This window comes from Lissotriton helveticus, chromosome 6 (assembly GCF_964261635.1).
Source record: "Lissotriton helveticus chromosome 6, aLisHel1.1, whole genome shotgun sequence".
NCBI classification, from domain to species: domain Eukaryota; kingdom Metazoa; phylum Chordata; class Amphibia; order Caudata; family Salamandridae; genus Lissotriton; species Lissotriton helveticus.
In genome coordinates, this window is record NC_136067.1 from 1,086,389,054 (window position 1) to 1,086,412,445 (window position 23,392).

The 23,392-nt window shown below is 43.5% G+C and overlaps 1 protein-coding gene across 4 annotated transcripts in view; it reads left to right on the forward strand.

Annotated features, from left to right (window-relative positions):
- Nucleotides 1-23,392, forward strand: part of CCSAP (centriole, cilia and spindle associated protein) — a 78,481-nt gene that overhangs the window by 32,932 nt on the left and 22,157 nt on the right. For all 4 annotated transcript variants that reach the window (XM_078648737.1, XM_078648739.1, XM_078648738.1 and 1 more), the window contains one exon: nucleotides 14,571-14,839. In XM_078648737.1, the coding sequence (XP_078504863.1) occupies nucleotides 14,571-14,839 (269 nt within the window). The remainder of the gene's footprint in view (nucleotides 1-14,570; nucleotides 14,840-23,392) is intronic.

The following is a 23,392-nucleotide window of genomic DNA, read 5'->3' on the forward strand; positions in this document are numbered from 1 at the left end:
GGCACAAAGGAGACTCGTTATCAAACAAATAATTGTCCGTTTATGCTTGATCCTTTTAGATGCAGGGTGTTCAATATTCAGGCGATCTTCCTCCATGATAGGCATTTGCAATATCCAGAATCAAAATGTCTCTAAATTTATTGTCTCTTATAACTCGCCAACTCAGTCTGTAAATGTTCTTTCGCAAATTTTTACTTTATGCACAGTTCATAGGTTAGTCCATGGGGAAGATGTAAAGGAAACAAAAACTTTGGAGGTAAACTAACACAATTTCACCTCAACTGGTTTCAAACCAAGAGCTTGAACAAAGTTGTTGGAACTTGCAGTCCAAGGATGACTAAAGCAATAAGTCAGTATAACAAGTACTCAAGGAAGGTCATCCACCAGTTCATTTGCGGCGGCCTAAAGGACCGTTCGATATATTGCCTTTTTCAAAGGGTGCAACTCAGGCCCATATAATATCTAGTCGGGGAACAGTCAGGGAGCTGAAGTTGTGGTCCTAGGCAAGCGGCGGCTATTTTCCTTTTCCCTGGATTCCTTGGCCACGTAGTCGAAATTTCAAGCTCCATTTCTAATGCTGGACAAAATATTATAATGCAAACACGAACCGTGTCAGTCTTTTTCTGCACTGTGAATCCTCTTATTCTTCCCATTCAGATACTGCAGGACGGATTTGCCACAAAGTCTGATAGTAGGAACATTGAGAATCAGGGTGTTTCTACGGATTCAGGATGCTCAGGCCACAAACCGCACCAGACCTAGTTTGGCCGCTTCGGTAACCTAGAGCCTCCTGCCAAGCAGGCCTTCTAACCGGACCAGAACATGCCTGAACCTCTTTCTTCTCGATGCCTCTGTTTAGTTGGTTTTACAAGGTCTCCAATTATATCGATCTCTTCCAGCTGTTGTCAGATCTGGAAAGAGAAGTTCCTCAGATGTGGCAAGGTAATGGTCCGTCTTCTCCTCGTTACTGAGACTGTTCTGTGCGATTCCTGCGTTCTCAGTTTCTGTTGTCTGAACCTGCTCCATTGACACTTTTTTACAGTGCAATGCATGCACCCAGTTCCTTCTGTTGGTAACTCGAACTGCAGTCCGAGTCGCCAATAAGACCTGTTCAGGCCATTTCCAACGAGGTTCCAGGTTCTTTGAGCGCTGAAAATTCTTCATCAAGATCCAGTCACCAGGCTGCAACAGATGCCCAGGACCTTTGGAGTTGTCAGGTGATGAATCATCTACCTGTTGGCAAATCAAAGAAAGATTGTCTGTCAATTCTCTCATATAATCCAATAAAATAGGATATTCAAGGTCCCTTATTTTCTTTGGACGTGGAGGGCCCCATACATTCATTGGCCTCCCGAAGACTGTTTCATACTGCGTAAGGCCTGTCCTGCTGTGTGCCACTGCACAAGTAGACATAAGTGGCAATGGCAGGGCATCAGGCCATTCATTCTATCTTTCCACTAATCCTGCAGGTCGTGGATGATTAACAGCATGAAACTTCTAGCGTATACCTAGAATCAGTAATCAATTTAATAGGCTGTCCAATAAAGTGAGGTCCATTATCACTCCATAAAATTCTGCAAATCCTAAATCTTGGGAAACATTCCTTCAAGAGTATTTTAGCTGTAGTGAGTGCAGTGTTCTCTTTTGTAGGATAGGCCTCAACCCACTTACTAAAGGCACGTACTATTACTAAAACATATTTTAGATTATTAAACTTTCAAGCAGAACAAAGTCCATCTATAGGACTTCGAATGGTGCACTGGGTGGAGAAAACCCTCCTTTTGGGGTAGTCTTCTTTCCCTAGGTTATGTTGCAAACAGATCATGCAATTTCTAACATGGTATTCAGCTGTCTTTCTTATGTCTGGGTGTTCCCATACCTATTCTAATTGTGTGGCTATACTTTTGGCGCTGACTTGTGTTGGACCGTGCACCATGGTGACAAATGGTAGGACTTAAGAGCTGGGTAATTTCCATCTGGCCCTTTTCTCCAGCAGTTTTCATTGACAAATATTCCTGTCTTTTCCCACTGTTCTATTTCTTTTCCTGTCGCCATCTGCTGGATCTCCCTGACTTCTTCGTTCACGTTTGTAATTTTCTCTGCGGTAGAGTGCATCACATACATTTTCCCCTGTTGGCTACATGCTGTTTCTTTTGCTGTACTGTCTGCACAAGCATTACCTCTGCCCACATCAGCTACTATTTTCTGATGTGCACTATACTTTATGATGGCCACTTGCTTTGGTAGTGTTAATGCAATTAACACATTTTTAACGAATTCCATGTGTTGTATCTTGGGTCCATGTGATGTCAAGAACACCCTCTCCTGCCATAGGCGTCCAAAATTGTGCACTACTCCAAGGGCATACTGGCTATCCGTGTAGATGTGACCCTTGACTGAGCTCACAAGTCCTCAAAAGTGCGATGAATTCTGCTGCTTGCGCAGATTTGTAGGGGATACAAGCTGATTCCACAATTGTTTGCAGTGTAGTGATAGCATAAGCTGCTGTAGTGGTACCATCAGGTAACTTAAAGCAAGATCCATCTACATACAAGTCACCCTGAGCGTCAGGCAGGGGAATATCAGTAAGGTCCACTCGACCCTTCGTTTGTTCTTCAGTGGTAAAAATGCAGTCATGTATGTCACTGGGTTGTTCGGAGGGTGATGGCAACAAAATAGCTGGATTGAAGGTCAAATAGCGTTCAAGTGTGACGTGTGGTGCTAGCTAAGTGAGTTTGTACCCAGTAAGACGAGCACTCATCGAGTGTTAGTCTGATTCAATAATACATCAAGTGAGTGGGGAACCAAAACAGTCAATTTGTGGTCCAGTACAAGTCCTGCTGAGTGTCTGATTGAAATGGCAGCTGCTGCTACAGCCTTCAGGCAACCAGGGAGTGCCCTGGCCTCGGGATCCAGAACTGCAGAAAAGTGCGCATGGGTGGTGTTTGTCCCTGTGTGGCTGTGTTAGGAAAGACAAAGTGCAACCTTTGTGTTCGTGTACATAGAGAATGGTTTTGTGTAATCAGGTGTTCTAATACAGGGGCAGAATGTAGTGCTGCTCAAAGCTGTTGATATGCATTTTGACACTGAAGACCAAGGGGATGGGGTATTCTAAGTCGTAAGGGCAAGAAGAGGTTTGATAATGAGGGGAAAATTTGGGATCCAATGTTGACAATGGGATGTTCTACCAATCGATGCCCTAACTTCCTTTTGTGTTTGAGGAATAGGTGTGTGTATGATGGCCTTGATTCTGTCTTTGGTCAACGTTCTTCCCTCCTTCGACCAGAGGTAACCTAAATAGTTAACCTCTGGTCAACAAAACTGTAACTTTTTCTTTGACACTTTGTGGCCCAATTTAGAAAGGTGATTCACTAATATCAATGTAGCCTCAATACAAAGAACTGTGTAGTCGGCTGCTATCAATGTAGCCTCAATACAAAGAACTGTGTAGTCGGCTGCTATCAGCAGATCATCAACATATTGTAACAAAGAGGTGCCTGGGAGTAACTGTAAGGTATCAAGCTGGCGTTTAAGAGCTTGGCTATAAATGCTCGGGCTTTCTGTATACCCTTGAGGAGCATGGCAGGATTGAAAGGATCGTCCTTTAATGGAGAATCCAAATAAATACCTGCTAAAAGGTGCAATCGGAATAGAAAATAATGCGTTCTTAAGGTCAATGACAGAAAAAACACAAGCTGTTTGCGGGATCATTGTCAATAGAGTAGTAATGTCTGGGACTACAGGAAACTGTGGCACCACTATTTTATTGATTTCGCGCAGATCAATGATCAATCTATAGACTTTTTCTTTCATATCATCAGAGGTGGAACGCTTTAAAACCGGCAAAATAGGGCTGTTACAGATATTGCTCTCAGGTACTTCCACCACCCCTTTTTCAATGAGGTCTTCTATTATTTGAACTAATGCGCCTTCGCCTTCCTGCGACATAATATTATACTGTGGAATTCTAGGCAAAATGGCATTCTGTTTAACCTGTATGCGTACAGGTTCAATGGATAATAAGCCAACATAAGTATTACCCTCTGCCCACACAGAAGGCGGTACAGTAGACAATTCATGTGGTAATTCATTAATAACATACTGCTTATCACGACTAGGCTTACCAAATGTAATGTTTACACCCTTCGGTGAACAATAAATACGTGCATGAAAATGTTCGAGTAAGTCTAATCCTAGCAGATTGTTGGGGCAATTTGGTGGTGAATGGACCAATAGTAAGATCCAGGGGCTTAGACACAGGACTAAGATTTGGCTTTCCAGCGAAGCCTACAGATAGATTGTTATAGCCAGACGAGGGATTCCCAGGGATCCGTTTTTGGGAAATTGCACTTTGTGTAACCCCAGTATCTAACAATCTCTTCGATAGGTAGTGGTGGCCTGAGAAAGTCTCACATCCAGTTCTACCAAACAGTACAGAATTGTATACATTTTGATACAAAAGATATAGGAATTACGGTGCCAATCAAGGTAACAAGGTCATCCCACTACCAAGGAAGAGAACGGCTATATACAAAATTTCAATGGTGATATTCCTAACCAATGTAACATTTTTACTGAAACTTTTTGGGCACTACAAAAAGAAAAGACATATTGTATATAGCTTGCGTTTCCTTGACAATCTAATTGACACAAATGTGAAGAGCAATACTGTACTTAATATCACGAAATATTGCCAATTGAAACAATATTAAATAGAAGATAAGACCAAATATTCATTTTCTAGATGTTCTCTTCTTTTGACTTTGAAGCTTGTATTTATGATGTCCCCTCATGTGTGAAGTGTTCTTTCTGTAATACAACCGACACATATTTGACAGGAACAGATCTCACAATAAAAAAAAATATAAATAAATCACCATTGGTGATAACGAAAAGTATTAGAGTGCCGAGGTACAATTTACCTATAAAATAACCCCAGTATCTACCAGAAATTGCTGCAGGTACCCCAATATTTCAGCAGTAACATATGGGTCTGTCTGATCCTACTTTTATAGACACTGATCCCTCCTCTCGGTCTACGCTGTCCTAGTTGAAATACATGCCTGTGGCGTATGATGCGTTCATCTGCATAATACGTTTTTTTTTTCGGGGCAGTATTATCGAAGTGGTTCCGTCTGTCACCAACAAAAGGTCGTTGTAGGGGACCCCTTGTCATTCTCCTTCCCTTTCCTCTACCTTGTTGGTGGAGTACTGGGCATTCAGATCGCCCATGTCCTTCTTTTTTACAGTACGCACATTGGTTTGGCCCTAATGGGTCTGACATCAGGGGATCTTGCATAAACCATCTCGGGGGTCAACCTTGAAAATCCCTCGACGTTTCCCCCCCCCCCCCCCCCCCCCCCCCCCCCCACCTCTCTGTAATCCATAGGTCTTGTCTTGTCTTCGTCATTAATTTGATTCTCATAATATTGGGCCATATCCAGAATTTTGGGTGGAGTGGAAGTGGCCCTGTACTCTGAGCCACTCGTAGTTTTTGCAAAATATCAGGTAACAAGTTGGGTACACATTTATCTACAAATAGGTGTTTGCCTGTGTCAGACGCTGTGTCTACCCCCCCCCCCACCTCTCTGTAATCCATAGGTCTTGTCTTGTCTTCGTCATTAATTTGATTCTCATAATATTGGGCCATATCCAGAATTTTGGGTGGAGTGGAAGTGGCCCTGTACTCTGAGCCACTCGTAGTTTTTGCAAAATATCAGGTAACAAGTTGGGTACACATTTATCTACAAATAGGTGTTTGCCTGTGTCAGACGCTGTGTCTAGCCCACTATAATCATGAAAAGTCTTCTCAAACCTGGTGAAGACATCTGGGACTGACTCCCCTTTCCTCTGTTTACAAGCTGCTAATTTGACCCATGATATTTTCTTTGGGGACACTACAGACTTCATACAGAAAATGATGTGATCGGGTAAATCTAATATAATCTGTGGTGGTTTCTCCCCTGGCTTCCCATAAATATCCGCTGCTTCTAGCTGTGCCCAGGTAACTGGAAAATCTGCATGGTACGGTCTACGCACCATACGCCAGAGGTCAGGGGGCAATGTGAGTCCGAAAAACATGTCCATGTCTGCCACGGTCATGACACAAGAAGTCAATGCAGCACTCCTTTCTTCAGAAAATGCACTAGGATTCTTTCTAGGATCAGGCAAAGGAGCTTTAGGCGTTAATATGTCTGATCGTTTCCAAGGGGAATAGATCCATTGGAACTGAAACCGGGCTGCATTAGCACCCTGACCATCCCCTGTGGCTGGCTGAAACGCAGGAGCCGCTTCCCGCATAGGGAAGGCTTTCGTTGAAGCTGACATAAGTCTCTTAGGCTTCCTTTTATGAGCAAAAATATCCTCCACCGCTTGTTTAAAGGGAACGGTAGTCAACATATCTTCATTCGACCTCTTCCATATTCTACTTAAAACTCATGGGGCTTCCTCATTAATATTAGTCCTCCAGTCCTCTATTATCGCATTGGCCATTTCCCCCACAATATATTGCTGAGTCATTTGTGGATGTTGTGTCAAGGACGTGAGAACCTCATCCAAACATGTATGGTCGTCTCAAACCCAATCATCGGCCTGAGTCCTTCATATTAATTTGTCATTTTCTCTGAGGGCGGATCTATGACATTGTCTATGAGTATTAGGGGTACGTATGGGGATAGTAACCTTTCTGTCGCATACGGGGGTCGCTGCAGAAGTAGTAGGTAATGGGGGATACATTTGTGATACTTGAGGTTGCAGGTAAGGTGCCTTTGGGGCTGCATTATTCCCATTGGAATTCGGCGCATAAAGAGGCGGGGATGGTCGACCGAGTATTGCATCGAGTTCTGAATCGTCATCTGAGCCCTGATTAACCTTCCCATCTCTTGCCACATAGACCTTTTGCATTTGAAGTTTAAATAGTCTCTTCACTTTCTATACTCTTCTTGTTCTTTTAATTTGAACTCTTATTTTCTGTAAAATTGTCTGTTCTTCGGATTACTTCCTATCCTTTTCCTCCTTAATCTGCTTCTGTTTAATTTGTTTTCTCCATAATCCTAAAGCGTCAAACATACTCTGTCTATGCTTTCTCTTAAAGAGCTGTTCTTCTACATATTGTCATCTATTTAGGTCCAAGGTACTGTTAAGTGGCCACTGTAAATTAGTATCTGCCTTCGTATATTTATTCTAAAATTTGCTAAACTGTATGGAAGAAATACAGTATTTAATGTATCTTTCATAATTAGGAGTACCCGCTATAGGTGCTGGCTGCCTTTCTTCCAGTATTTTATTCTTGTCGCAACACAATGCACAAAGTGTGCTAAAAACAGGCATGTTTACCAATCTCTTCTTAACAATGTTTCTAAGAGACTTTTATACCAAAACTTAAATGAGAGAAATTTCTCACATTACCTGCCTAAAACTTTTGCAAATGTTTTTTATCGCGAGAAAACCAAAAAGGACAACCATTTCAATTCTACATGATTGCAATTCTTCAACTCCCACCTGACGATCCTCAACTCCCACCTGACGATCCTCCGATCAATAGATCACCATCAAATGCCAACCGAAAAAGCCCATTCTGTGTTCTAGAATGGATAAGAGGTTATTGTGATTAACACTGTCAAAAGCGAAAGAAAGGTCAAGGAGAATTAGGAGGCATGATTAGTTTTGGTCTAGAGTTTTTAAAATGTCATCCATAATCTGAGTGAGAGCAGATTATATGTTATGACCATTCCGAAACCAGATTGATGTTGGTCAGGAAGTTGGAAGTACTCCATGTGTGCACAAAGTTGCATCTGCACACATTTTTCAAGCAGTTTGGCCAGCGTGGGGCTGTTGGAGATACGACGGAAGTTATTAAAATCAGAACTGTCTGCATTAGGTTTTAATTAAAATGGGGGAGACTTGCACTGCTTTTAGGCAGTCCGGGGATCATGCCTTCCAACAGTAAGGTGTTGACAATCATTGTCCATAGGGGGAGGATGGTGTCCTTGATATCTTTGAAGATGGATGGTGGTAGCGGGTCGCTGAAGTGGTTAGATGGGTTGATCATAAGCAGAGTGTTGTACATATCTCTTTCGCTGAGGGGAGTAAATGAGTTACAAGAGGGGTTGTTCTTGGTGCTAACTCTGGAGGAAAAGTGCAGCTCATGGTGGACTGGAGGAACAGCCCACTCGGAGGTTGGGGGAAGAGCCCTCTTTGATTCCTGATCGCTGTTGGTGCTTTTTGTTTTCTCAGTGAAGAAGGCAGCCAATGTGTCACATGATGAAAGACCGTCACCGGGGTCAGAGCGATTGGAAGTCTTGACCGATTCTTGTTTAACAATTTCAAACCGTTTCTTGGGGCGGTTTTTGGCTTGATTAACTTTGAGCCAACACCCGCATTGCTGCCTGTCAGGGGGTGGTAATATCTCTCCCTGACAAAGTTTTCTATTGTATATCTTTTCCTGGTGTTGTTCACGTCTCCCCAGGAGGGCAGAAGGCAGTTTGCACTGGATATCTTGAGGAACCAAAGTACTTTACCATCCAGTGACATTAAGTTTGATTTAACAATTTAAATCTGAATTAATGTAATGATTCTTTTGATACCTTACTGTAACCCCTTCAGTAGCCCAATTCAGAAGTTAGCAGGGCTGAGATGTCCGCCTGTAACTCGACACTAACCAATTGGGTTACTAACCTTTCCACAGTTAAACAACAATTTAGTTTTTTTTCTGCTGGAACATGTAAAAGTACATGTTCCATCTTTTCATATACTAAACAAGGAACAGATGCCTCTTGTACCATAACTTCTACCAAATATTCACAACTACAGAATATTTTCTTTATCTGCAGGAGAAATTTCTTCACATATTTCATTTAAAACATTTGAATTGGCAGTGCCATGTTTTAGAGCCCATCTCTTTTTATAAACACCAAAACTCACAGTGTGCATTTGACAATGTCATTATTTTACTTGTCTATACTTTTGTTTTTGTTTGATCAGAGGAGGCAAATTTGTACAGTCTTAATGGTGGGTTTTCTTTACACAAACCGTATCCAAATAAATCTAGACAGTATTACGAGAACAAAACATATAAAACATTGAATTCAATCATCTTATTCATAAACAATTCTGCAGTCCTACTGTGATCGTGTGGTGTTGGGTCTCTAGGATTGCTAAGACCTCTATACAAACTGATTGATTTAAGGGTCCATAGTAAAGAGGTCTGGGAAAGCCTGTGGAAAATCTAGGATCTACAAGCTGTCTAAATCCAGCCTATATGCCAGTCATTCTGGTGTCTTCAACACGGGGGATCCCTGGGCCTCTGTATGGGGGGTGTCGATGTGTTTCGACCTTCGTGTGAGGGAACCGGAGGATTTTCAGAAGGTCTTCCTCAGGCCTAAGTGTTTATGTGTAAGACTCTGCTGGAGGGGAAAAAAGAAAAGCGATTTCATATAGCAGTGAGTGGTGCACGTTAAAAATTACTTTGAGTCACATGTTGTTGAGTGAATTAACAGGGTTACCCATACATGAAGTGTCATCAATTTATCTGGGTTCTTGGTCTTGGACATATGGAACGTTTTGGTGAAACAGAAGGCTTCTCTTCTTTTGCCTTGTTGTGGATCTTCTAAAAAAGTTAGGGAAGAGGAGGGGGGGGGGGGAGAGGCGGGGGAAGGGAGATCAGTTATGGCAAAATTTGAGTCCTTCATTGTTGTTTTTGTTTTATTGTGTTATCGTTCTGAACGTGCTCCGAGGCTATCAATCTGCACGTTGGTGTGAAATTCATGCAGGGAGGAATATTCAGAGAGAAGCGAGTACTTTTGGTGACTTGTTACGGTTGCCGGCATGATTTGTGAGGTTGGCCTAATTGTCTTTAAAGTGATTTGTGGTGTCACTCCCCCCGTTGGAGTCTATATTGTTTACTGGTGTTAGTTGGCACCGGTTGTGTCCCTTAAGCATGCAAGGGCGTGTTCCCTAAACACCCTTAACTGGTAGGAGTGGCGCTTTACCTTGGAACATAGAATCCAGTATCTTGTTCTTGGTTCTTCAGGTTTCCTCTGCTTCCTCGCGTTGTCCCTTTAGTCTACAGTGTTGGTTCAGCTGTCGCTTCCGGGAACGTGTTATGAACGCTGTCGTCTTCGGACGTAGTCACGTGTTGACGTGGGGGCGTGTCAGATGTCTTTATTTGTTATTGCCTGTCTTCCGGGCTTCCATGTCTTAGTTCCTTTCATGCTAATGTTACCGCATTGCCGGTATTCTAGGCAATGACTACGCTGCGTCTAGTCATTGCCAGATGTTGTTTTAATATCCTTAGTTACACTTCTCTGAATTTTGTGGCAATACTGTGGCCCCATCTGTTCAGTTGCCGTTGGTGGTATAACGTGAATTTTGTAATAGGGGTGACTGAGCTACCCTATTGTGGGTTACAGGGTGTGATTGAGTTGATGCATTCGGTTTATTTTTGAGTGGGGCACACATGTTTTTTTTGGTGGCTTTCCATGTGCTCAGTCATTGTCCTCAATCTGCCAGTGGTTATGATGTTCTTGGTCGTTGATTTTATGCAATTGTATGCACTGTTGCTTTGCCGATTTGTGTCATTTTCTCTAACTCTTGTGACCTAGGTCTTCAAACTTGGCAGTTGTTGCTATACTGGTTTCTGTTTGAACAGTGGGGGCTTCAGTGCTTCTCAAGGGTGTGTGTGTGTGTGTGTGTGTGTGTGTGTGTGTGTGTGTGTGTGTGTGGAATCTCTGGTGCTTTGACACAAATGTCCTGGTCTTCTTGTGCGTCGCGCTGTAGGGTTCTCCAAACTTGCCATGATTTAGCAACAGTGCAAAATTTCAGTCATTTCTTTCAAACCATGTCCGTTGTCCCTAGCTTCAATATTAGTTTTGCATCAAATCTGGCGAACAGCCTCTCAGTGTCTCTTCCTTTTAACCTGTTTAAGGAGTGTCCATTTGAACCATGATCCTTCTGAATGTAATGTTCAACCATGGGGCTGTTCTGTACTTTACACCTTATTCGAGATTTGTGCTGAGTGATGCGTTTCTTAACTGGCTGGGTTGTTTTACCTCAGTCTTCACACTGAGGTAAAACAAGAGCATCAGAGACCATTTGGTACGGGCCAATACACAGATAAAGAGACATCGGCCAACGATACAGACCATACTGGCTCTCCCACCAGTAATAGGACATCATAAATGTGGGAATTGCAATCTATGTCCCTACACTGTAGAAGGAAGCCTTATCAACTATGGCAACAAAAGCATCCCTGATAATGAGCTCACCAATTGCTACACAACAAACGATATATATTGCATCATGTGTCCCTGCAATTTGGTGTATGTTGGCAATACAACCCAGCCAGTTAAGAAACGCATCACTCGGCACAAATCTCGAATAAGGTGTAAAGTACAGAACGCATGGTTAAACATTACATTCAGATGGATCATGGTCCAAATGACATCAAATGTACAATCCTTAAACAGGTTAAAGGAAGAGACACTTCGTTAGCCAGATTTGAAGCAAAAATAATAGTGACGCTAGGGACAACGGGCCATGGTTTGAACGAAATGACTGAAATTTTGCATTGTTGCTAAATCATCGCAAGTTTGGATGCAGCTCAACGCACAAGAAGACTAGGACATAGGTGTCAAAGCAACAAAACACGCACACACGCAGATGGAGGACCGTGACAGAGCACACGGAAAGGGAAAGCCACCAAAACAAACATGTGTGCCCCAATCCAAAATAAACCGAATGCATCAACTCAGCAGAAGCTCAATCACACCAATCAATAGGGTAACTCAGTCGCCCTTATTATAAAATTCAGGTTATACCACCAACGGCAACTGAACAGATGGGGCCATAGTATTGCCACAAAATTCAGAGAACTATAACAAAGGATATTAAAACATCTGGCAATGAGTAGACGCAGCGTCGTCGTTGCCTAGACTACCAGCAATGCGGTAACAATAGCATGAAAGGAACTAAGACATGGAAGCCCGGAAGACAGGCAATAACAAATAAAGACATCTGACACGCCCCCACATCAACACGTGACGACTTCAGAAGACAACCGCGTTCAAGACACGTACCCTTAAGCGACCGCTGAACCAACACCGCTGTTGACTAAAGGGACAACGCGAGGAAGCAGAGCAAAACTCAAGAACCCAGAACAAGATACTGGATTCATATGTTCCAAGGTAAAGAGCCGCTCCTACCAGTTATGGGTGTTTAGGAAACACACCCTTGCATGCTTAATGGACACAACCGGTGCCAACCAACACCCGTAAATGATATAGACTCCAACGGGGGAGTGACACCACAAATCACTTTAAAGACAATTCTGCCAAACTCACAAATCATGCCGGCAACCGTAACATGCCACCAAAAGTACTCGCTTCTCTCTGAATATTCCTCCCTGCATGAATTTCACACCAACGTGCAGATTGATCGCCTCGGTGCACGTTCAGACCGATGACACAAAAAACTAAGACCACGATAAATGACTCACATTTTGCCATTCCTGACCTCCCTTCCTCCCCACTCCCCCTTCCCCCCTTCCCTTAATTTTTGAGAAGATCCACAACAAGGCAAGAGAAGCCCACTTTTTCACCAAGAGGTTCCATATGTCCAAGACCAAGGTCCCAGATGAACTGATGACACACTTCATGTATGGGTAACCCTGTTAATTCACTCCACAACATGTGACTTAGTCATTTTTAACATTCACCACTCACTGCTATATGAAATCGCTTTTCTTTTTACCCCTCCAGCACAGAGTTCTACACATAAACACTTAGCCCTGAGGATGACCTTCTGAAAATTCTCCCGGTCCCCCACACGAAGGTCGAAACGCATCTACACCCCCCACACAGAGGCCAATGGATCCCTTGTGTTGAAGAGTTGAAGACACGAGAATGACTGGCATATAGGCTGGATTTAGAGAGCTTGTAGATCCTAGATTTTCCACAGGCTTTCCCTGACCTCTTCACTATGGACCCTTAAATCAGTTTGTATAGAGGTCTTAGCAATCCTAGAGACCCTATACTACACAATCGCAGTAGGACTGCATCATTGTTTATGAATAAGTTGATTGAATTCCATGTTTTATATTTTGTTCTCGTAATACTGTCTAGATATATTTGTACACTGTTTTGTGTAAAGAAAACCCACCATTAAGACTGTACAAATGTCTCCTCTGATAACACAAAAATATAGCCAAGTAAAATAATGACATTGTCAAATGCACACTGTGAGTTTTTGGTGTTTATGAAGAGATGGGCTCTAAAACGTGGCACTGCCAATTCAAATGTTTTAAATGAAATAAGTGAAGAAAGTTCTCCTGCAGATAAAGAAAATATTCTGTAGTTGTGAAAAACTGGTAGAATGTATGGTACAAGAGGCATCTGTTCCTTGTTTAGTATTACTGGTCACTGCCTCTTGTTCCCTAATTGAATCCATCCCCGTCACTTGACTGCCCACCTTTTCATATACAGCACCCTACTTTAGAGCTCAACAGGCATACTATAGGGGTGACTTACATATATTAATAAGGAGGACTAGGCTTTACTATTACCTTAAACAGGCTATTCTCCAAGGGAGATACAAACACAAGATTGACAAGAAAAGCCATTGAATAGGAAGCAAGCAAATGAATGTTTAAATATTGTTCTGGGTGGTTATGACGGGTTCTTGCTAACCAGATTCAGATTTGGGATTGTACATAGACTTATAAGTTTCCCAGAAATTAATGACTGGTCACGAACGATGCAGCTATGTCCCTGCGATGACCATAATGAATATTCAACTTTACATGTTTTTATTTTGTAAATTTTATGATGGAGCTATGAAACCTCTAGTTTGGAGAGTTGTAATGTTTCTAATGTGTACTTAATTGCAGGAAACGTACTGTATTATGAAAGTCTGGTCCTATTGTGAAATATGAGATAGCAATGAAATGAATTATTTTTTTATATTGGGGATGATCCTATTTTTATTGTGTATTGTATGTGTTTGTATGTGCTTTTATGTTTAGTTATGACAGTAATCGAATAAAGCGTTGCATTACTTGAGTATCAATAAAATCATTCAATGGTACACAATGGGTGAGATGTAAGCCCATTTGAGTTCTATGTAACCCAACAATAGGTCTTTTGGCACCGGTCTGTTAGGCTTGATCTTACCAGTTGTATAGGAAATCGAAAGTTCTTTAGTGGTTGTATAATGTGAAGGTTCACAGCAGTGATTTGTTTTGAAGGTTCAAAATGAGATGTTCAAATTTTATTATGACAAGCGGAGGCCTACAGAAAAGAAATTAAATGTCCATAGAACACTAATATTAGTGGTTCAACTTTTTTCTTGTCTCCTAATGTAGGACTTATGAATGTTGGTCATAAGGTGCTCATTCAGTATAAGTTTGCAGCCTTGGAGGTACATGTTTGACATACTCTGGTTTTAAGATCTTGCTCTTTCGCCTAGTTTCAAATTGCAGAATATTTTTTGGAAGTGCGTTTACACCTTAACCAGCCAAGTGCCCTTTAAGACATCAGCGGAAACAGTCTTACAAATGTTTTTTTTTCTCTCTATAGATTGCAAGCTAGGAGTGGAACTTAAGGAGAAAGGGAGCAAACCTCGTGATGTAAATGAAAAGAAGACTGTAAATCGTTTAAGACCACCTCATGGTCTCAAAGCCTTGTCCCGTCGAGATGGCAGCCATAAATTTGTTGGAAGTCCAGAAAGGACTGTGCCATCAAGGGAAATTCGACATCCGTTCGCTCTGTATGCAGCTGGGGAAAAAAAGAAGGACACTGGAAGTCAGAAAACTCACAATGTATGCGCACCAACATCTGCCAACGAAGTAAGTATAATAAAACTCTTTTCAGGAGCAATAAACGTTAGTCAGCGGTTTTGCCTATTCTCTGGTGTTTTGTGCCATCCTATTTTTTGTTTAAAGGCTCTTGTACCATGAATTGTTCCCAGGTAAAATGAGGAAAAATATTGCAGATCAACATTTAATATGTTGTTTTACACGTTATCTGTATGGTAGAAAATGGGCTCCTTTGCTGTGTTCCAACAAATGTGGTGATATTCGAAAGTTCATGTGGTAAGCTTGTTATTCAGAAAACTCTTCTGTACTACATGCAGTTCTGGTGGGATGAACTGCAAAATGCATTTCCTTTGGTAGAGTAAATCAAAAATGACTTCAAAATGGAAAGGCTAATGATCATTAGTCCAATACATTGAGTAAAAAATGACTGTCCATTTCGTGCATTTGGATAATTCAATATTGGGCTGTACAGGTTTTGTCTTATGGGATGATTAGTGAAACCAATTGCATCTTCGATGGGGAAGGACTTGGTGTACTATATTAAAGAGATGACAGTCTCCACATCTTTTAATGTTACGTTAAGTCACTTGTGCAGTAACACCAACTTAGTAAAACTTTAAAATATATTGTGTTACTGGGAGGTGAGTATGGGCCAAACAATGAGGTGAGACACCTAATTGGTTGGCACAAGAATTGTTTTGTGAAACGTAATGTTAATTGTTTTTTTCCTTCATACTCTGTTGTAGGAATCCTCCTCCTCTTCTCTCCCCCCCTCCCACCACATTCTTTCCCTAAAAGCTGTAAAATCCCCCACTCACCCAATTTGGCAAACCTTTAGCACCCTCTAAGTCCCTAGTAAATGGTACCCCTAGTATCTAGGGCCTGAGGTAATGGAGAGGGTCCCTAAGAGGAGCAGCACAAATTGTCACCCTAAGGGACCCCTCACCAAGCACATACACGACTGCCATCAAAGGCTGCGTGTCTTGGTGCAGACAAAAGTGAAAACCTAACATGTCACACATCCCTGTGTGCCATGTACCCTTCCACAGCACATAGTATTTGTAAGTCACCCCAACAGCAGGCCTAACAGCCCTAAGGTAGAGTGCTGAATATTACATGTGAGGGCATACTTGCATGTGCAGTTGTGCCCCTGTGCTGGTCAGTCCTATTACTGCCAGTGCAGGTGACCAGGGAAGCTATTTCAAAACATGTGCTGGACACTGGAGAAAACGAGTTGCCTAACTACATGATGGCTTCACTGAAAGTAGGGATGTTTTTATATCAAACATCTCAAATTGGTAAACCTACACGTATGCCAGTGTCAGATTTCCCAATACATGCACCCAGAGAGAACCTTAGTGGTGCCTCTGGAAAACCTACCAGCTACTAGTGTACCTGCTGACTGGTTTCTGCCAGCCTGCCACCTGAGTACTGACCTCCTAGAGTTAGAGCCTTTAGTCTCAGGAGACCCAGAACAAAAGCCTGTCTGGGAAGAGGGTGTAACACCTCCTACTACGGGATGACCTGCTGATTAGCCTCCTTGGGTCAGTGAGCTTCAAGAAGCTGCTGCCTTTAGAGTATGAATCTGGCTCCCCTCAAAGAAGAGGAAGCCTTGCTCCCCACTCACCTTAACTCCTGGAGATTGGTCCTGTAAGTCGATGTACTGTACCTGTTTGCAAAACGTGTTCTTCCTTCCATAGAATAACATTGCAGAACTCAGAAATTGTACTGAATGTCCTCTGTGTTAAACCCAAGGCTGCTCGACCGCACTACCCCCTAATAGAGCACTTTGGGATTGAAAAGCAAGCCACTGTCCTTCAGTAAGGGAGTCCTTGGACCACTTACACGGTATCAGATTTCTGATCTATCACATAAAGAGCCAGCTTCCTGCAGTTCTCCATTCTGAAGTCCAAAATATAACTACGAGCCTCCTCTATGAATGAGGACAAAGTTATTTTGCAGCAGGAATGTTTCCTGGTTTCAAATACTGTGAATTATTCTTCCAAACAGTGGTTGTGTCCAGTATCTAGGTTTTTTGGGGGGTGCATTGTCTAGCAGCATTTGGTGGCATGTTCTTCCCCTTGCGATACCAGACATAATCCCGAAAGCCCCTGTTCCAGGTTGCTATCTGTAGATTTGTTCTCCCGCCGATGGGTCTTGAATCAAAAAAGAGGTGGCCCATGAGGATCCTAAAGTTTGATCGAAGGGTCGTTGAGGCCAAGTTTGAAAAACCAAGCAAGAGCTCCCAGAACATTGAAGAATACAGAATATTAATACTTATTGTAACATGCTCCCTGAAAACACACAAGCGAGTCATAAGTTCACAAGCTCACAGTTGCAGCCCAAAACAATAGAAGTTGTGGCAAAATGGAGGTGGACACACTACACGATAATGCAGTCATAGCGAGGGAGAGGTGTGGCGCCGCGGCCAGGGCGACTGACGCTGGAATCTGGGGACCACGGTTCGATCCCCGGCTCCGGCGGCAGGTTAGCCCAGCACCATGTGACTCTGGGCAATAGCTCGCTTAATCTTCCCGGCGGCCCCCAGCGCCTAGAGACCCTTACGGGTGATTGTGCGCTTTACAAATGTGGACTTTACTTTAGCAGAAGCAGAACTCTTGGGGGCGGGGGGGGGGGGTCTGATACTGAATAGCCATTCTCTTTGAGAGGCCGAAAGCGGCAAGGAAGACATGAAAAGGGGGCAAACCCCATGAAACCGGAGCCATCAACACTGGACTCTAATGTCCTCTCTGCGTCAAAGTACTCGATCGAAGGGTAGCGGAATCTAATAGAGCCCCAAGGGTACTACAACATGAAGACCATTGCAAGAGGGAAACCCTCGAACCCAGCTTTGACACCAATAGGCAATATGAACAGGGCAAGGAGGCGAAGGATAGGGAGCCACCATCATCAAAGAGGAAGGAGAAACTCCATAATGGACACTGTAGGTCGAGTGAAAGCGATTGTGACTAGAAACCAAAATATGACTCTATTACAGGAGAAAAAACAAGCATTTACAATGCAATGGTTTCGCCTTTGGAAAAGTTAGAGCTATTGGCATTGTAAATGACAAAATTTGTATTTATGTGTTGGTTTTGTCATTTACATTAGCTTAATCTCTCGCAATGTGAGACCTATTGTACCCTACGGATGAGCTCTCTCTCACTCACTCTCACTCACTCACTCACTCACTCACTCACTCACTCACTCATTCACTCACTCACTCTCTCACTCTCTCACACACACTCTCACACACACTTTTTTTTTTTTTACAAACTACTGTAGCAGAACCACAACAATGCTACCCTGAACATTACAAAAAAGTGCAGTCTATTCTACGGACTGAAAATCACTTTAAATGCTTTCGACTGTCTCATGGAAAGAATCATAGCACCTTTATACGTGAATTGGAGGTTATACAGGACGCACCTAACTAGGAAGCACCAGAGGGTTTATGGTTATGAGTAGAGCAAGGCTCAAGAATGAGTGCAATAAAGTTGGTGGCAAGGTGGAGGGAGTTCGGTGAGAGGTTGCAGAAAGCAGCAACGTGACGAGAAATACATGAGCCTACTCCATGTTTGAGGAAATAAGATTCTTAGTCCGTGTCGGATCAAACCTTTGAGTGGGTACTTGCACACTCAACGGCATGCCGCGACAGGGGACGCGAGTTTCCAACAACGGGTGTAAGTGTCAGACACCGAGTTCTGCATTTAGCCCACACTAACACTGCTGCTACCAAACTGGCGTCACGAGCATCTTTAAACATTTTCCATCCAAAGTTATGCAAATAAGTGAGCAGTCTCCCTACATCGAGAGAGACACAACATAGACTAAACAAAGCAAAGGTGCCATGCACAACTACACAAAGGTGCACACCCTGACGTTCCCTACACAAAGCCCACATACTCACAAAGCAAAAGTGACACACATAAACCGGCCTACCCCGCATCGAGACAAAATGCAGACTACAAAAAGCAAATGTGGCATGCACGTACATACCAACATTACCCACATACGAACTACACACACCGCACAGAAAGCAAATGTGGCGTGCACGTACATACCAACATTACCCACATACGAACTACACACACCGCACAGAAAGCAAATGTGGCATGCACGTACATACCAACATTACCCACATACGAACTACACACACCGCACAGAAGCAAATGCGACATCACATACCTCACATAAAAAACACCCCACACTCTGCGCACGCTCTCAGCTGGCGCACAGCCTCCGCCTGCAGAGCTAGCAGAGCTCGCACTGGCCTCGCGGCGCTGGAGACACCTGGCAGCGCTTGTAATGCTGCGCGGCACTTCTGCGGTGCTGGCCTCCCATGCTGCACTTAACCGAAAGGGGGAAAAAGTAGAAAAGGACCCGACCTCGCAGGCACGTAAAAACTGCGCGAATGTGGAAATACAGTTTTATTAGCCTCAGACCCGTGTTTTTTTAACAGCAGAGGAAAGAAAGCGAACAGGGTGAAATATATAAATGGAATGCCCTCCTACTGCATGAGGTTTAGAATTTTTATTGATTGCGAATATTCAGTGGCCACGCTTACAAGAAGAGAGCTGTCAAACAGGCGACTGGTATGCTGCATGCACTATAATTACGTCCTGGGTATAAGAATCCCATACAACGTAACATGAGCCAGCAATACCAGCTGTCAATTTCAGTGATAGTGATTTCGCTGCCCCCTGGAAAGTGATGCACCTTTTAGGAGATAACATTATCATACTTTTAGCATGACCCTCGCCACATGCACCGGTTCCGCTGGTGGAACTGGCACAGGTAAACATTCTGCAGAGAAACAGAAAACCTAATTAATTAGGTTAATTCATAACTGAGTTTGTGCACGTTTTTCGACATGTTTCAGGAAAATTCAGAAGGTTAATAGATGCAGGATTGGGGCACACTGTGAAACCTTCGCCTATGTCCGCTAAAACAAGCATTGGTTAATGTATTAGTGTTCGACTATGAGATTAATAAGAAAAACACATCATGCAGCTGCTCACACAGTATTCAACAGGTAGCAATCAGCAGTTAGACATACCGTCGGAAACATGTCTCCGTGGTTAGCAGGGACGGTGGCCGGGGGGGCAGTGGCGTGGGAGGTTGCAGCATAGCGCGGGCGGCACACGGACAGCGGGAGGGGGGGGTGGGAACGGGGAAACGGACGGCGGGGGGCAAACGGACAGCGGGAGGGGGGCGGGAGGGGGCAAACGGACAGCGGGAGGGGGGGCGGGAACGGGCACAAGAAGGCAAGAAAAGTAAAACAGCACTCACCTGGACATCTTCCGGCGGCAAATGATCAAAATATGCCGTCCCCAAAAAAATAAATAACATCCGCCCTCCCCCGCATGACGTGCTAAAAGGGGCAGGATGAGAAAAACATTGCCGGAACGCCCACGAATCGCCTCGGACCATGACGGACAGATCTCACTTCCAATGGCTAGCCTTCATTTATGGAGCTAGCCAATGGAAGTGAGAGGCGTGACAAAGGCACCATACTCTTCTCAAATGTTTTCGCCTGCGTGAACGCTGCTGCGCAGCGGACGCCAGGCGAAACCTAATAAGTAGGAGAGTTGTTGAAGGTTTTTTTTAATCCAACACGACCAGCAGGGTAGAAACCTTCAAGGAAGAGCAAATGCAGTTCAAGTCTCCACCTACTTCTGATCCACATGACTGGGAATAGAGGGATCTTTTATGTGGATGAAGGCAGTGTCGAAGCCTAGTACTTCACAGGTCTTCTTTACATTGTGTGCTTTACTGGCACAGCTTGGCGTCCATATTCTATTCTATTCAAAGGAATACGCTCCCCCACCCCCCCGCCGTTTCTGGCTTGGCTCCACAGCGCTTTCACAGCCGCGCTTGTCTCCTCTCAGGATCGTCACAGGCTGCTGACTACAGCCTTGTTCGTTGCTTGGAATTCCTCCCTCTGGCCGATTGCTGTGTTTGGCTCTGCTCTCTGTGCCGCTGGGCCCCACCCCCAAGAACATACCACCTAGTCTCAGTCACTTTACCAGCCTTGTTTTATGCGGCAGTGGTGACACACACTTAGTTTGTAGCAAAAACACCATATCTGCCAAATGAATGTGTCTCAATTAATTCCGCTTCAGAGTCCAGCTCCGTATGTAGCCTGAGGCATTACAACCCCCTCACACTCGTCCTTCTGCCTGGTGCTCCCGTCCCTCACCCCTCCTACCATGTTACTTGTGTAATTATGCGGCCGCTTCGGGAGCCCCCAAATCGGCACACCATAAAAGAGGAATGCAAAACCTTCTCGACTGACATCAGGGCAGGATTCCTCCTCCTCCCAGCGCTCAGAAGAGTCTGGAAACTTCAGGCGCTCCCATTCCAGGCAGATAAGGGAAGTAACATGCTCAAGCAGCGGAGCCATGATTCCCTGCATAAACATGGCTATAAATAATACTTAGAAGCACTCACAGCGCTTTGAAACTGCGCAACTACTAGAAAGCCCGTTTTTTACAACAGTAAGTAGGATATGAATTTGGATACAAGATGTGCCGCTGGGCCCCACCCCCAAGAACATACCACCTAGCCTCAGTCACTTTACCAGCCTTATTTAATGTGAGCAGTGGTGACACACACTTAGTTTGTAGCAAAAACACCATATCTGCCAAATTAATGTGTCCTAATTAATTCCGCTTCAGAGTCCAGCTCCGTATGTAGCCTGAGGCATTGCAACCCCCTCACACTAGTCCTTCTGCCTGGTGCTCCTGTCCCTCACCCCTCCCACCATGTTACTTGTGTAATTACGCGGCCGCTTCGGGAGCCCCCAAATCGGCACACCATAAAAGAGGAGTGCAAAACCTTCTCATTCCTCCTCCTCCCAGCGCTCAGAAGAGTCTGGAAACTATCGCCCTCCCTCTAGCTATCTATTGACCTCCCTCTAGCTATCTATTGACCTCCCTCTAGCTATCTATCGCCCTCCCTCTAGCTATCTATCGCCCTCCCTCTATCTATCACCTTCACTCTACCTATCTAGTGCACTCTATCTATCGCATCACCACAGCATCACTCGGCACCACTACAGCATCACTCGGGGGCACCGCAACGTCACTATGCGCTACCACAGCATCACTGAACGCCACAGCATCACTTGTCGCCACCACAACATCACTCAGCGCCACCACAGCATCAATCTGTGCAACCATTCAACAACAACTGGTTCAAATTTGTTCTCTCAATGTTTCAAGCTTTATTACAAATGTCACAAAAAGATGTTAATATTTCACTTATGTTCTTGGATTTTCGTCACAATAAAATACACTGAACATAATCTTCACAAAAGTTATTTACAAAAGTTTAAGCTATTGCCATTATAAATTACAATAACTTTTATTTAAGTATTATTAAAAAAAAAATAACCATTATTTGTAATATCAATACATCTAAGTCACGTAAATACAATACATATTGCATTACAAATGCTATAGGTGTCGCATTTGCGAAAGTTATAACTATTGGCATTGTAAGTGACAAAGCGACAAAGCTATTACTTTTTCTATTTTCAAAACCAACACATAAATAAAACAAATGTCATTTACAATACCAATAGCTCAAACGTTCCTAATGCGAGACCTATTGCATTGCAAATGCTTGTTTCCATTCCAAATGGCTCACTCTATTACATCTAACTCTGAGTTAACTTGATCATCACCAGCTGAAAATAGGGGCAATAGTAATTTCTTTAAAGCACACGACTAACCCAATAACCAACAAATATCCAACAATAAATGATTGGATTGACCACTTAGATTGGTCTATGCTATGCAACCCACCCCCCCTCCAGTCACGTCAGTGTACAAGAACTTCTAGTGTATTTTTCTGACCTCACAATAGGAAGGAAATGCACCAAATGGTGCTCGGCGACACCCATGCCCAAAACCAGAAAAAGATTTCAGAGAACCTACCCAGAATACAATTTCAGAAACATTCTTTAATCTTTAGGGCAGTAATCAATTTGTTCCAGGCATGGCTCCCTGTGATATCTTTAAAAAGTTGTTCGTTTTATTTTTCTTAACGCCTGTAAAAGTGGGGGATGATTTCTCTTTCGAGATCTTTCTGTATAAAGCTTACGACACCTCCACGAAGCGTTGGGAACTGAAATGCTTGCCACACGCTACTGGCCAAGGAGCCCAGACACATTTGCTACATCCTGGCGAATTAAAGGTTTTATGGGGTGACCGGTTCCACATGTTTTCTAACATTGGTGACATTTAGGGATTCTTGTTTCTAATGGAGAGGAACCCCTAGATGTAAGTTGGATGGGCCTTGGGCCACCAGTAAGTGCCGGTAGAGACACAACACATGTCAATTGCTTGGTTAGTTTCCAGCTTCTGGGGCTAAAGGGGTGGGTCAATGGGCAGATGCTCTGGTCTGGGTTCTGAGGGTGGACTCGGTGGTGGGGGTCACTGCTTGGGGAGGAAACAATTGCTTTGGAACAAGTATGATTTAGAAACACTAATAGAGGTGAATAGAGAAATTGGTTTTGTGTGCGATAAAAACATTTATGGATAATGAGAATTGATTTTAACGTAGTTTGCCATAATG